We start from the raw sequence: 13,558 nt of genomic DNA, 5'->3' as shown, positions 1-13,558 counted from the left end.
ACTATTAAAGCCATTTTTTGATGTGTAGCTAGAGCAGTGATTCAAGTGGAGTATGCCTTCTTACCATTGTATAAAAGAACCTTTGATGGGAAAATAGATCTTTAACTTTTAACTATTGGCAGAAAATTAAATATAGGATCTGACATTTAAACTTATGGACAAAAAGTGAGGGTTACATTTCCATGTTAAGGACCATCATATTTGAATCTTTAGTATCAAAGAATGAAAAGATAAGCAAATTAAAAGTCTTTAAACAGAATATACCTTTTGTAGAAGGTTTTAAGTAAATATATATTGGCAATATCATCTGTTATAATTAACTTTTGTAATATGAAGCCATTACTTTAAGCATGGAAGAAAGATTGCATTAAAAAACATATACATACAGTTTGCATGCCAGTAACTTTAGGTGTTTAAGAATAAAATATAATTAGTTCATTTTTATTAAATTCTGCAGAACATCTGCTTATCTCCAGGAGATCTGGACACTAACCCACTAGAATTTTGTTTTTGATTAGGTACACACTGACTGGTCATGTGGACATTTTATGTTTTTGTTATAAACTATAAGTCTTTAGATTTGAAAGCATCGTGGTTTCGTGTAACTGGATGTAATTATTCCCAACCGGGTTTAAAATCAACATCTTAGCAATGTTTTACAGACTACTTTAAAAGAAGTTATGTACAAGACGCTTGATCATATAAAAAGAATCTAAACTCAATCATTTCTCTTGTGGACTTAGTTTAGATTATTTCCAGTTGATCTGTATTTTCTACTCTCTAAAGTTAAAAGCTGCATTTTCCTTAATTCAAAAGTATGTGTTTAAGAATCCATTCATTTAGATGCATTGGTTTATAGAGTTATCCTGTTGCTACTGACTTAAAAAGAAAAAAGAGTCTGTAAATCTGCCAAGTGTGGGAGTAATAGTTGGAAGGAGCTCTGTATGCTGTTGGAGGAAGATAGTACAGTGTTGTAGGAAGATTTGGAATAGATTACTAGTATAGTCAACTCTTGAGTGTGAAATACCACACTGTCTAATATAACATTCTAGAAGAAAATTAATAAAAGACGAACGCAAGGAAAAAAATGCATCTTCATAAAATATAGAGCTGTTTCAGCTGTCTATTCAAGGACTTTAATTATTACTTCATAAAAAAATAACATTCTGAAATTATGAAGCTAAAATGAACCCCCAAGTACTCTTGATTCCCAGTTTTTAAGAAGTATGGAAGGAAGGCCTGATCAAAATTAAGTCAATTCATAATTCTTAGCACTTAACCCAGTATCTCATACGAGATACTGTGTTTATATCTCATAAACACAATGCTTTGGTTTAGTAACTATCTCTGTTGAATGAATGTATGAGTAAATGAATGAATGACGTGCCAACTGCATTTAGCTGACAGTTTTAGTTTGGGTATATATGTAATTTTTAAAGTAATTATCGGATCCCACTAAAGAGCAAAATAGCCCTGAAAGTTAAGGGGTCTGAAACAAAATATTGGACTATGGGTCAGTTTTATTTTCTTCCTTGTAGTTTTGTGTAATTTTCCACATTTTTGATAACAAATATTATGTACCAAATTTTTTTCAAGATACATACATTGTTAGAATTTACCTTAAAATGAAATATAAATCTCAGCTCTACTAACTCATATCTCATCTATGATTCAAATTGTAGAGGCCCTGATTTTGCAATAAAGGCTACTTTTGAAAACAAATGTAATTATAGCCAAACAACATTTCTAGGGTTAAGTTAAAGAAAGAAGAATTTTATCGTGAGTTAATTCAGTTTCTACAAGTCAAGATAAATTTCTCCTTTCTTTAACTTAACCCTAGGAACCGGAATTAATGTTTCTGCCACTGAAACAAAACCAGATCAGTTGTATTTTGTAGTGCTGAGAATGTTTATTCTTTCCTGAGAAATAACCAAGATATATTATTGAGTGCCAGTGTTCTTGCTTCAAGTACAGTCATGTTTGAATGACTTAAAAAAAAAAAAAATCACACTAACCGATAAAAAAAAGTCCCCTGCTCACCCTGATAGAGGCAAAATATTGAATCAGGGTGGATGGATAATCTGAGCCCCTGTTGCAGTTGGTAGTTGACTCCTATGACTAATGGTAGAGGTATCTGTCTAGGTGGACCACATGGACCTAGTTATCTGCCCACTGGAATGACACAATGGGGAGATATCTGATGAATATCATGGAACATCTGTGAATGGATCACAACTATGCCTGATGTGAATCATTCTTCCCTCAAAAAATCTAAAGTTTAATAGTTAAAAAATTCCAAACTATTGTCGTCACATAAACTTAGTCGTTTGGCTTATTTTAGGGGTTGGGAGGGAAGGAATACAATACATACTCTAGGACATTTTGCCAGTAAGTTTTTGACTATGTTTAAGACCCCTAAGTTTAGGAAAACATAAAAAATGACTGCAGAAGGCGATCAGCAAGAGCCCGGGGTCACTGCAAGCAATAAAAAAAAGACTTTCTATAACTGCTCACCACTGTCATGGAGCTACAGGATTTAAGTCTCATGAGCTTGGTGGATTTAATAGTTTGCCCTCTCAGTCTTTAAATTAAAGGGCTTAGTTAAAGGTGTGCATAACATGATAACGGAGGCACTCCCACATGCAGAATTGCCATGATTTAGGGGAACTTGGGGGAAGCATTTGGTGTCTAGCTCTTTAGGTGACAGTTTCTTTCACTGAATGATCCTGTTTCACATATATTTCCCTAATTTGTGATCACACTGTTTTTTTAGGGCATTATTACTTAAAACAACTGGGGGAGGAAAAAAGAAAAACAACTGAAGGATTGTGTGGGATTAGCTAGGTGTGAAGCTGTGGTTTCCTGGATACTGCTAATGCTGCTTTTACAGCTCTTTCTGGGTAATTTAGCCTACCTGTTTATAGAGATGGGGTGGGTGAGTGGGGGAATAGCTTAGTTTGTGCTTTTATTTCTGTTGCCAGGAGTAACCTGTTACCGCTATATGATCTGAAACAGTTAGCATTGTCTTGTAGTTTGATTTGTTTCTCTTTGATATCTTGATATACCTATCTGCTTCTTCTGATTCCTTGACTAAAGAGAAAATGTGTATACATAAAATCTGTTCACCAGGAACATTTACAAATACAAGTGTTTGTGTGTGTCTTTGTATTTTGTGAAATGTGAGCAAGTTATGGTGAATATCTTTGCCAATAATTGATTGACATATATTTAATATTTTATAAACTGTATGGGAATATTGTTAGCTGTGGTAAACAGATCACATAGACTAATTTTTTAAAATGAGATAAGTTAATATTTGAATGAACTATGTATTTATTTGACAATGGTATAATCAACAAGGGGTCAACTCTGTTGGAATAAACAGACTAGTTGGCTATAGTCCAAAAGAGGCCCACTGCAATCTCTAAGTTCTGAACAATGAATGGGCTTTTAGAGAGAGAAATACATAAATGGAAGAAAAAATGAAATGTGTGGATGTGATGTATTCCTAACAAAAACTAAATAGATGGGATTTGTTCTACAAAATATCAAAAAGTACATTTGTCCCTATTGTTCTATTTTTAAATAAATATACAATCATTGTTTTGCATTGAAATGTATATTTGTACATTTTATCTGATAATATTATTTTGGGAAATCGTAATCTGTTTTTTTTTTAAGGGAAGCACGAAGAAGAATTTACAAATGTGAATAAAATTGTTTAAGATTACCAATAGTTTCTTTTCTGGACTTGAAATAGTTATATTTCTAAATATGAGAACAATAACTGTGCCTAAAATTTCAGTATAATGACCAGGTCTTCTCTCCATTTTAGAGAAGCAGTCCAATGTGGAACAGATAAGATGGCAGCGATCCACTGAGGTCAATTCCCCACAGAGGAAAGCTATGCATACCTAACTTAATGGAAGGTAAACTTCTCTTCAATTAATGATGTCCTCCTTTTCTCAAGGTGTCCAAAGACAAGAGGTGGTCTGTAAAAGGTTGGATGACAACTCCATTGTCCAGAACAATTACTGTGACCCTGACAGTAAGCCACCTGAAAATCAAAGAGCCTGCAACACTGAGCCCTGCCCACCTGAGTAAGTAAGGGAAAGAAGTGAGAATTATTTTCTTCAGGTGCAAAGAGGAAAACGTTATGTATTCATGTTTGGAAATATATTTATATGATGAGAATAAATTAGACTGAAAAAAGGTAGAAAACATCCTGAGAGGAAGTTTGATGTCTCTTTTACTGAGCAAAGGTTCCTATTTATCCACAGATTTCAGTTATTAACTTCTTTAAAGCAGGAACTTCAATGAATTTTGTTCTGACACAATGCTGGAAATGATCCTATTTCATCAGTTCTAAAGCACACATGTTTTCAAATTTTAACATCTCTGAAATTAGGATTCAACGTGCAGCGAATGGTGTCTCATGATAATAATTGACATTTTCCCCCTTTCTTAATGGTACATAAAAGAACATGTCTTAGATGTGATAAAATATAGTGATTTATTTACACTCCTGTCTTTTCTAGATATTTGTCCTAAAGCCCTAAGGATTTTTAAAATGGTTTAGAAATACTCTGGAATAGAGTATCATGGCTTTAATTTGCTGACCCAGTTTTAAGTTCTGTCGTTGTAAGGCATCCTATCTTCTGAGTGTTGGGTACAGGCATAGAGGTATACTTCAGTCTCTTTCTGTTGATTAATGCAGCAACTACAACTCACTGTAAAGGGATTAACAAGGAGAGAGCCCATTCATTTTAATGATGGTTTGAAATGAGACCTGCTCTCAATGAGCCACACATTATAATCTGTAAGAACAGAAGGGTTTCTTGATTGAGCAAAAGGCAATGATTATGTGAAAAAAGATAATGGATGTTGAGTTGATCATGATGAAAGTAATCTTTGTAGAGATTTTGCCTGACTGACAACTGCAGGAGAAAACGTGTGAATGGCATTTCATTCTTGTTTGAGAAATTGGATGAACTGTTACCTGCCTGGTTAGTTAATTATCCCAACATGAAACTGATAAGGCAAGAGAGAATAAGCAAATTAATTTATATGTACCAAACTCTCTACAACAGGAGAGAAAAACTTTATAATGAAGCTTTTCTAAAAATGACTAGAGTGGAGCTACAAAAACATGGAACTTACAATACATGAATAATCCATGTCCCAAATAACGTTTAAACCAAGGTGCATTTCTTGTTCAAGGTGCATTTCTTGTTCCAAAGCAATCATGCCTTATGAACTTCCATTATCTAAAGTCAGTATCTGCCTGGACATTTGAATCTTAAAGGTGATACTCACTACTAGTCCCTTGAAAAGGTGTAGGGTATTGGCAACCAAATAGGAAGCACAAGGAATCTAGAGTGATAGTTTTTGTTCTAAGACTTTTGTAATTTTACTTTGAGTTCTTTTCAAAATGTTATCACCATATGACTAATCTCTTAAAACCCAGACATGGGAAAGTATGGAAATGTGGCCTATCATATGTATTACAAAGACAAGTTATTAAATTTTTTTCACATTCCTTTTTTCTGCCAATTATTTTTATAAATTTATCTCAAGAGAAACTGAAAAACTGTAAAGCAAAGGAATGCTTAAAATCCATGGGTCAGTTTTGTCCCTTTCCATGTTTCCAGTAACTTCAGCATATTTTCATGTCATTGTGAGTCTCAGCCTGTTACGTTAATTCTTTGACACTCATGATCTTAAGTAGTACATTTGACATTTGATCAGCCTTTGAAGGCATCTGAGTGAGCCTGGTCACACCCTATTCGATTTTGGCCTCAGCTTTTTCATTTGTTTAAGCTTAAAAGCTTCAATGTCCAACGTCCTTAGAGATTTCAGTTGTTGGTCATTCCATCCCATATGTTGTGTGTTTGAGTATTACACTGGAGGTTTGTTTTTTATAACAGTTTAAGGATAATTGACATATTGATGTACATTATTAAAATTAAGCTTTCTGTCTCCTTTCCTTATGTAGTTCTGAAGTGAAGTTACTTATTTAAGTTTGGAGATGGATTATGGAATTTGAAAGAAAAGATGCCGAGAATATGGGAAAAATAGAAAGTTTAGTCTGATGGGTTTTTTTTTTTTTTGAAAGACCTAAATGTAGATATTTAAAATATTACTCATTATTAGCCTACTTCTCTTAGTTGCTTTTTAATTTCTTCTTTAGTCTTTTGAATTCAGACTATGAAAAAGGAAATTTTAATTCTTCAAAATGGTTATTGTATATGCTTGACTTGCAGTGGGATTACATCCTGATAAACCTATACAAATTTGAAAACATTGTAAGTTGAAATGCATTTACTTCACCTAACCTGCTGAACGTGATAGTATAGCCCAGTGCACCGTAAATGTGCTCAGAACACTACCATTGGGCAAAATCATCTGGCAACACAGTACACTGTAGAGTATTGGACATTTACCCTCGTGATAGCGTAGCTGACTGGGAGCTGCAGATTGCTGCTGCTGCCCAACATCTAGAGAGACTATTGTACTGCATATTGCTAGGGTAGGAAAAGGTTAAAATTCAAAAATTCAAGTAGTTTCTACTAAATGTGTATTGCTTTCATACCATTGTAAAGTTGAAAAATCATTAGGTCAAACCATCAAATATCAGGGATCATCTGAGATTCCCAGATGACATTGGTATTATAGAGATAGAAATCATAGAAAGGCCACTGAATTCAATAAAACTTTACATGAGTGTGAAGAAAGCAGATAGGTTTTTTTTTTAGATGATCATGTGATAGGCAGATAAGCAAAAAGAAGAAAACAAAGAAACCTATAAACCACTGTTAATACTTTGATGTATGTATTTCCAGCATTTTTGCTAGGTATACAGAGGCAGGTATATATAATAAAATTATATTATACTATTTATGACACTTTATAGTCAGTTCTCAACATTTTGAACATTTGAAGTCTTTGACAACATTTAGGAGCTATGTGATTGTTTATTTAAATTGGTATTCCACTGTTGAACAATTTTGGCTGTATTTTTTATTTTGATCCCCTGGCAATAATGCAGCATTAACCATTTTTGCTTCTGAAACTGTTCTTTATAATTATATATGCTAAATAAAGAAGAAAATAATTTATAGTTCAAATGGAAGTACATGTTAGTCTTTGAGATCACATTGTCCAGTGACTTCCCAGAAAGATTGTATGAATCTATTTTCCCATTAACAGTCTATGAGAATGCCATTTCGTGGAAGTGAACAACAGTGGGTATTATTATTTTAAAAATAGTCTTTCATTATTTTATAGGGGAAAAAGCCTTGATATCTAATTGCTGCTTTATTTTGCATATATTGGACTGCTGATGGGGCTGAACATTTAAAAATTATATTTAGTGGCCATTTGTATTACTTCTCTTTTGCCTTTTATCATCATGGCCTGTCCTATTGAACTACTTTATCAATACTTCTACTGAAGTATTTATTATTTTGTTACACATGGCCTGTCCTATTGAACTACTTTATCAATACTTCTATTGAAGTATTTATTATTTTGTTATTGATTTGCATGAACTCTTAATGTATTAAGGATATGAACTCTTTTATCTGTGTTCTGAATATTTTTTCCTAGTTTGTCATCTATTTTCCATGTCATTTATGGTGTTTTGATGTATTTTTACTTATAAAATTTAGAAAATCTTATTTAAGAAAGCTGTCAGACCTTTATTTCTTCATTGGTATACTATTTAGAAAGGTCTTCCCCACTCTTATACTTTCAAAGTTTCTTTTTTTATTTTTAATATAAACATTGACCTATCTGAAATGTTTTGCCTGATTTGAGGAAGGGATCTATACTTATTTTCAATGACAATTGTTTTCCCTATACCATTAGTTTAAAGTTCTAAATGGTATTTTTTATCAGAAAGTATTTTTTCAAGTAATATTTCAAATGTCTTTAGTTATATTGAGATAATTTATAAGTACAGTGTACAAAAAGGGAGAACACTAAGATTTGTCCTTATAGAGAAAATGACGGAGGACTAGGAAGAATAGACAAAAGAGGCATTGATAGAGAAATAATATTATGTTTATTTGGAAGACTTTGAAGACCCAGAGGAGGCCTTGCTGGGGAAACTTAGCGTGGTCATAGCAGCAACTCTTTTATGAGAAAGAATATAGTAGTCAAGGTAGTAAAGTGACTATGAATGAAAGTAGTGGGATCCATGATATAGCCTTAAATAACTGGAACAGGAAAGGAAAGGAATTAATATTAAAGGATATGATTGGTAAGAAGCTAGTCCCCAACCATAAGAAAAAAAAAATAAGTTGGAGTTCAAAGAGAAAGGCTGAGTTCAGTTTTTACCATGCCGTGTTTTAATAGCAAGAGTATTTCTGCATATGACCTCATGTGAAGAATCTTTGAGTGATGAATATTATTCCTGTATGATATTGTGTTTTTAAAATTGTGACAACCAGAGAGGTGAAAACAAGAGAACTATTCATTTTAATAACATTGTGACCAAGAATTTAAAAACATGTATTAATCAACTGCAAGTTGGAAGATACTGTACTTTGGGGAGAAATGGTTCCCTTTCCTGAGGGTAATCTAATTGGGCAAATATATATAAAAATAACTATAGTTCAAGACAAAATCTATTAAGTATGATGAGAGTTATAAGCAAAAGTGCTGAAGGAAACTTAGGGTGGGAAGAGATTAATTTTTATCCAGTGGCTAGGTTTTATTTAACTGGTATATTTTAAGGTATAATGTTTAATAACCATTATTTTGAGTCATTGAACCTCACCCATGGACAACTATCATCTCTTATTTTAAGTTTAGAAAAAGATTCATCAGAGTCATCTATAAAACTCCAAAATTTAAGACCTAGGAAGAATCATGAAAATTATTTAGGTCAACTCCCATCATTTCACAGACTGAGGTATGCTAATATCCAGTGATGTTTTTCCCATTATATCAGACATCACCAGCTTTATAAGGTACAAATCAAATGTCTGGTGGCACTTTAATACATCTAATTTTGCTTGCTTCATTGACACATTCTCAGTTGCTACAACTTCAGAGATGTTTATCATGTTGATTTTTAAAAATTTACAAAAACTTTGACTGTATAATGTTTAGGGCATAGAGCATTCTGCTTAATATTAGTTTCACTTTCCAATTAGCTGAGAAATGAAAACAATTTCTTTTTATATTTTTACCAACTTTTTGTTTTGAAATTTTTTTTAAGTTCTTTTAAAACGTAGGAAAGTTTTTTATCTTTGTAAATAGACAGTAGGTTATATAACTGAATCTCTCTTTGAGTAAAGATATTATTGTCAAGTTCTGAAGATTTTTACAATTTTGCTATGTTGTGTTTATAAAAACGTTGATGATTAGATCCTTGACTCTGGGACAAAGCCTAGGAACTCTCTCTCTTAATCCAAATATTTAATATCACTTTATTTTCATATGCTCTGCCATTTTCCTTTAAATTAAAAAGCAAATATAATATTCTGGTTTATGATGATTTTTTCTTCAAAAATATTCTGGTTTACCATGGTTGGGGCAAATTTTTTTACTGTCTCTCTTATTCCCTTCTCCAAATTATACTATTGTTTGTAATAATAAGAGATTGGGACTGTAGGTCAGATTACACAGGCTGCAGCAAGCCACTCTTATTTCAGACACTCGAACATGAATCCCATAATTGGTAAAGTCTAATGGCTATGAAGGACTTGTGAAGATGAAGACAATTTGATCACTGAGTATTGGGAAAAGCTCAGAAAGAAGTAGCCCCAGAATTGTTCCAGCTATAACGATTCAGCAATTTATATTCCCAGAGATAATTTCTGTATTCATGTTTTTACCACCAAATCTAGAGGAGGGAAAGAAGACAGAGAAAGAAAATGCCATCAAAGGGTCTAATACACGGAGAAGGAAGACAAGGGAAGCAGTATGTCTTAAACTGTGGGGGAGAGTGGAGAAACTGAGACAAGCAGATGCAGTGGTAGAATTGCAAAACTATTTAAATAACTTGGGTGTGATTTAATCCTTCAGAGAGACATGGGACGGGATGGTATGATGAGCAATAAAGATGCAACAGGGACTGAGTATGAAGCCTGAAATCAGAGTTAAAGTCAGAAAGGAAATAGGGAGGGTGATTAATACTTTTAATTTCATATATTTCAAGTTAAAGGCTAGAGTGATATATCTAGGTTAAGTTTCTGAGGAGAGATGGAATGGAAGAGGGGACAAAGAATAAAAAGACAGAGGTGTCCCTGACCCTTTGCAACACTTCTGAATCATTGTGGTTACTCGGGGCACCTGTGTTTAATTTGAAGGCCTCCATCCCTCTTACATTATGAGAACTAATGAGATCATGGCTGGAGGTGGTGTGACTGAACTGTTTGTGACTATAATACACATTTCTGTTTTATCCCCTAATCTTGGTGATGAAATCACTGTTGCAAAGTTGAATCAGAGTTTCACTACGGCTGCCATGCAAGTTATTATTTTCAGTACACATTTTCCTCCTTACCAAAAATGGTGCTAACAACTGGGGATCATGTTCATCTGTGGAAAACAGAAAGGAAAGAATATGAAAATTACTTTAAATCTCCCTTGGAAAATGACTTAGAAAAAATGTTTGTGTCAGATTTTTAAAATTCAAAATTAAATCATCATTCTTTAAATGAATTTTAGGCTGAAAATTTGTAGATGTTGATAAAATACAATTTAAATTTGAAAAATTGGCTAACTATATTTTTAAATGCTGGTTTTCTTTATAAGTAAAGACAATATGAATAATAATGGACAAAGGCCAGTGTTGCTTAATTGGCTTAATGCAAGTTCAAATTTAGGATACCAGTACTCTGACTTCACTAAAGTGTTATCTTCCATATACAAAACTGGCACAATGGTGCTATGCTCAGAAATAGTGAGAAATTTGTTGTTAAGCTTTCCATATTCTTCTCTCTCAGGAGTCTGCCGCCCAAAAGCATGAGCATGTCCATTGAGAATAACTGCATGATTTATAATTATAGATTGAAGAAAGTGCCTTGTGATCCCATGCTTGTAACCTATATTTTACTATTCAGTAATGTTACAATGAATTTTGATTGAAATAGCAGTCGATGGGGAATCTAGTCCTGATTCCATCATTGCTCTTTTCATGATTTTGGAGAACTGTTTTCCTAACACTGGATCTTACTTTCTTCTATAAAACAAAGCACAATGCCTTGAACAGAGTAGACATTCAGCAAATATTTAATAAATGAAATACAATATGTCAGTCAAGACCCTTGTTACAGATAACAAAACTTCAACTTGAGCTGGCTTCAGCACATAAGATTTATGTAACAAAGCTGAGGGAAATGTAAGGGGGACCTAGCTTGAGAAATGGCTGGAATCAAGGACTCACACACCATCCAGACATTCTAGCTCCTCTGCATTCTTTGAAACCAGCTAATTCCACTTGACAGGGAACCCAGCCACTGCAGCTCTGGACTCATCTTCTTATGCACCTTTGTGACCAGAAAGGAAAGGGTCCCTTTTGCTCTAGTTGTGATATAAAAATTCTAAACCAGAATTCTCATTGATCTGATTTAGATCATGAATTACATCCCTTAGACTAATTAATGTGTCCAGAAGAGTGAGTCCTGCAGAAGTGTTGCAAAAAAAACAAAACAAACCACAAACCCCCTGAAATTATATATGTGAAAGTTTATGACTTTAGGGTAAAGGTGTAGTGTACCTACAAATGTGAGACATGTTATTTTTTTCTAAGACATTTGCATTTCTTTCCACATTAGCTGTGTAGAAGCTGTTTTTAGAAGTCAAAAGGTTGAAACAAGAGATCTGCATGTTTTCATAGAGCTAGCTCAGAGCTCTGATCTTGCTGAAGGTGTTTTTAAGACTCCCATGTCCTCAGGATGGATATCTGGCCTTCTCTGTCCCTGTAAGGACATTCAAGTTGTATCTTCATAGAGGTTTATTTCTGGAAATTGAAGAACAAATCCCCAATTTCCTTACAGTGGTTTTAGCATAAAATTTTTAATTATGGGGGAACCTGCCTCAATGTCATAATAATAAAAATAGCTACTATTTCTTGTTTGTTACATGACAGACACTATGTTACAAGCATTCAGTGGTGTGCTAGAGCCAGCTAGTATTGATTCATAGGACCCTATTATTAGCATATCTTCTCCTGTTCACCTTTAGTATATCAAGCTGGTAGCTTGAAATTGGCCATAGTGAGGTTTTTACACTACAAAAATTGGCAAATGCCACAAATCAGAACTCCCCCACCCCGCTCCCATGGAGAGCCAGTGGTTAAACATTTACTAGCACACCACTGGGAGCTTTATATATATGACCTTATTTAACTCTCATGACAATTTTATGAGATTGATCATTGTTATCCTCATTTTAGAATGTAATAAAAAGGAGAAAAATAAAAGAGGTTTAAAGACATAGTGCACTTGTTTGAACCTGGGTTCTGCCTGCCCACACACTACACTTTAGAAAGCAAATGACAGTAAAGGTTTTCCTTAGCAGCTTTTTCATTTTCTATTTGTCTTATCAACCAACATTGAAATGTCAGCTCATAGTCCATGAGTGAAAGTGCCTTCACTGAGCTAAAAATCTCTGGATGCACTGAGGAAATGCTTTTCTGTGTTTCTTCCACGTTTTGCTGCAGGTGGTTCATTGGGGATTGGTTGGAGTGCAGCAAGACTTGTGATGGTGGGATGCGCACAAGGGCAGTGCTCTGCATCAGGAAGATTGGACCTTCTGAGGAGGAGACGCTGGACTACAGTGGTTGTTTAACACACCGGCCTGTCGAAAAAGAGCCCTGCAACAACCAGTCATGTCCACCACAGTGGGTGGCTTTGGACTGGTCTGAGGTAAGGAAATCTGAGGCTATATGTATATGTTTTGAAGTCTTAACTATCTATCCCAAAGCAGTTAATATTAAGGACACCTGAGCATCTTAGAACTCAACAAGTAAGGGCTGCGTAATAGTGAATTTGACCATGTTATATTTTATTGCTGCTTGTCAGGAAGTAAGGGGTTTTTTTGGGTAGGTAAGGGAAATCAGCGAGAAACTTGTCATCAATTTGGTTAAAAATAAGTCTAAAGTAAATTTGAAATAACATTATAGTGGGTACTCTTTATAAGTGGTTTTTCTCCTTCTTACTATTGAGCACATCACAAGTTTAGAATTTGTGATATGTGATTAAAAATTGAAGTTCAAAAGGAGAGTCAAGAACCTTTCTTACCCTAAAACTTATTGAAGATCTAGAATGACCTTTTCTAGGATCCCATTTGGAAAGCATAATTTTTAAAATATCTTTTTTCAAGTAATATAGCAACCTAATTACATAACTCTTAGGTATGAATTGTTATCAATTCATTATCACTTATGACATATCTATATCTATATATTTTATGTCTTCTGTTTCAACTGTGGAAGAAACATGGAGCTGAAGGTTATAACATAGGAAAACGTCAAACTTGAAATTGATCATTCCCTTCACTTACATGAGGAAGACCTGACCAAGATAATGTTTTCTTGGCATAG

The 13,558-nt window shown here is 33.9% G+C and overlaps 1 protein-coding gene across 2 annotated transcripts in view; it reads left to right on the top strand.

Annotated features, from left to right (window-relative positions):
- ADAMTS6 (ADAM metallopeptidase with thrombospondin type 1 motif 6) overlaps window positions 1–13,558 on the top strand; it is a 346,891-nt gene that overhangs the window by 300,405 nt on the left and 32,928 nt on the right. For both annotated transcript variants that reach the window (XM_033179691.1, XM_033179690.1), the window contains 2 exons: window positions 3,971–4,100; window positions 12,677–12,881. In XM_033179691.1, coding sequence (XP_033035582.1) covers window positions 3,971–4,100; window positions 12,677–12,881 — 335 coding nt within the window. The remainder of the gene's footprint in view (window positions 1–3,970; window positions 4,101–12,676; window positions 12,882–13,558) is intronic.

Source organism: Trachypithecus francoisi, unplaced genomic scaffold (assembly GCF_009764315.1).
Source record: "Trachypithecus francoisi isolate TF-2019V2 unplaced genomic scaffold, Tfra_2.0 Lachesis_group2, whole genome shotgun sequence".
NCBI classification, from domain to species: domain Eukaryota; kingdom Metazoa; phylum Chordata; class Mammalia; order Primates; family Cercopithecidae; genus Trachypithecus; species Trachypithecus francoisi.
The sequence above is the reverse complement of the archived record's forward strand: the minus strand, read 5'-3'. Positions and strand labels throughout refer to the sequence as shown.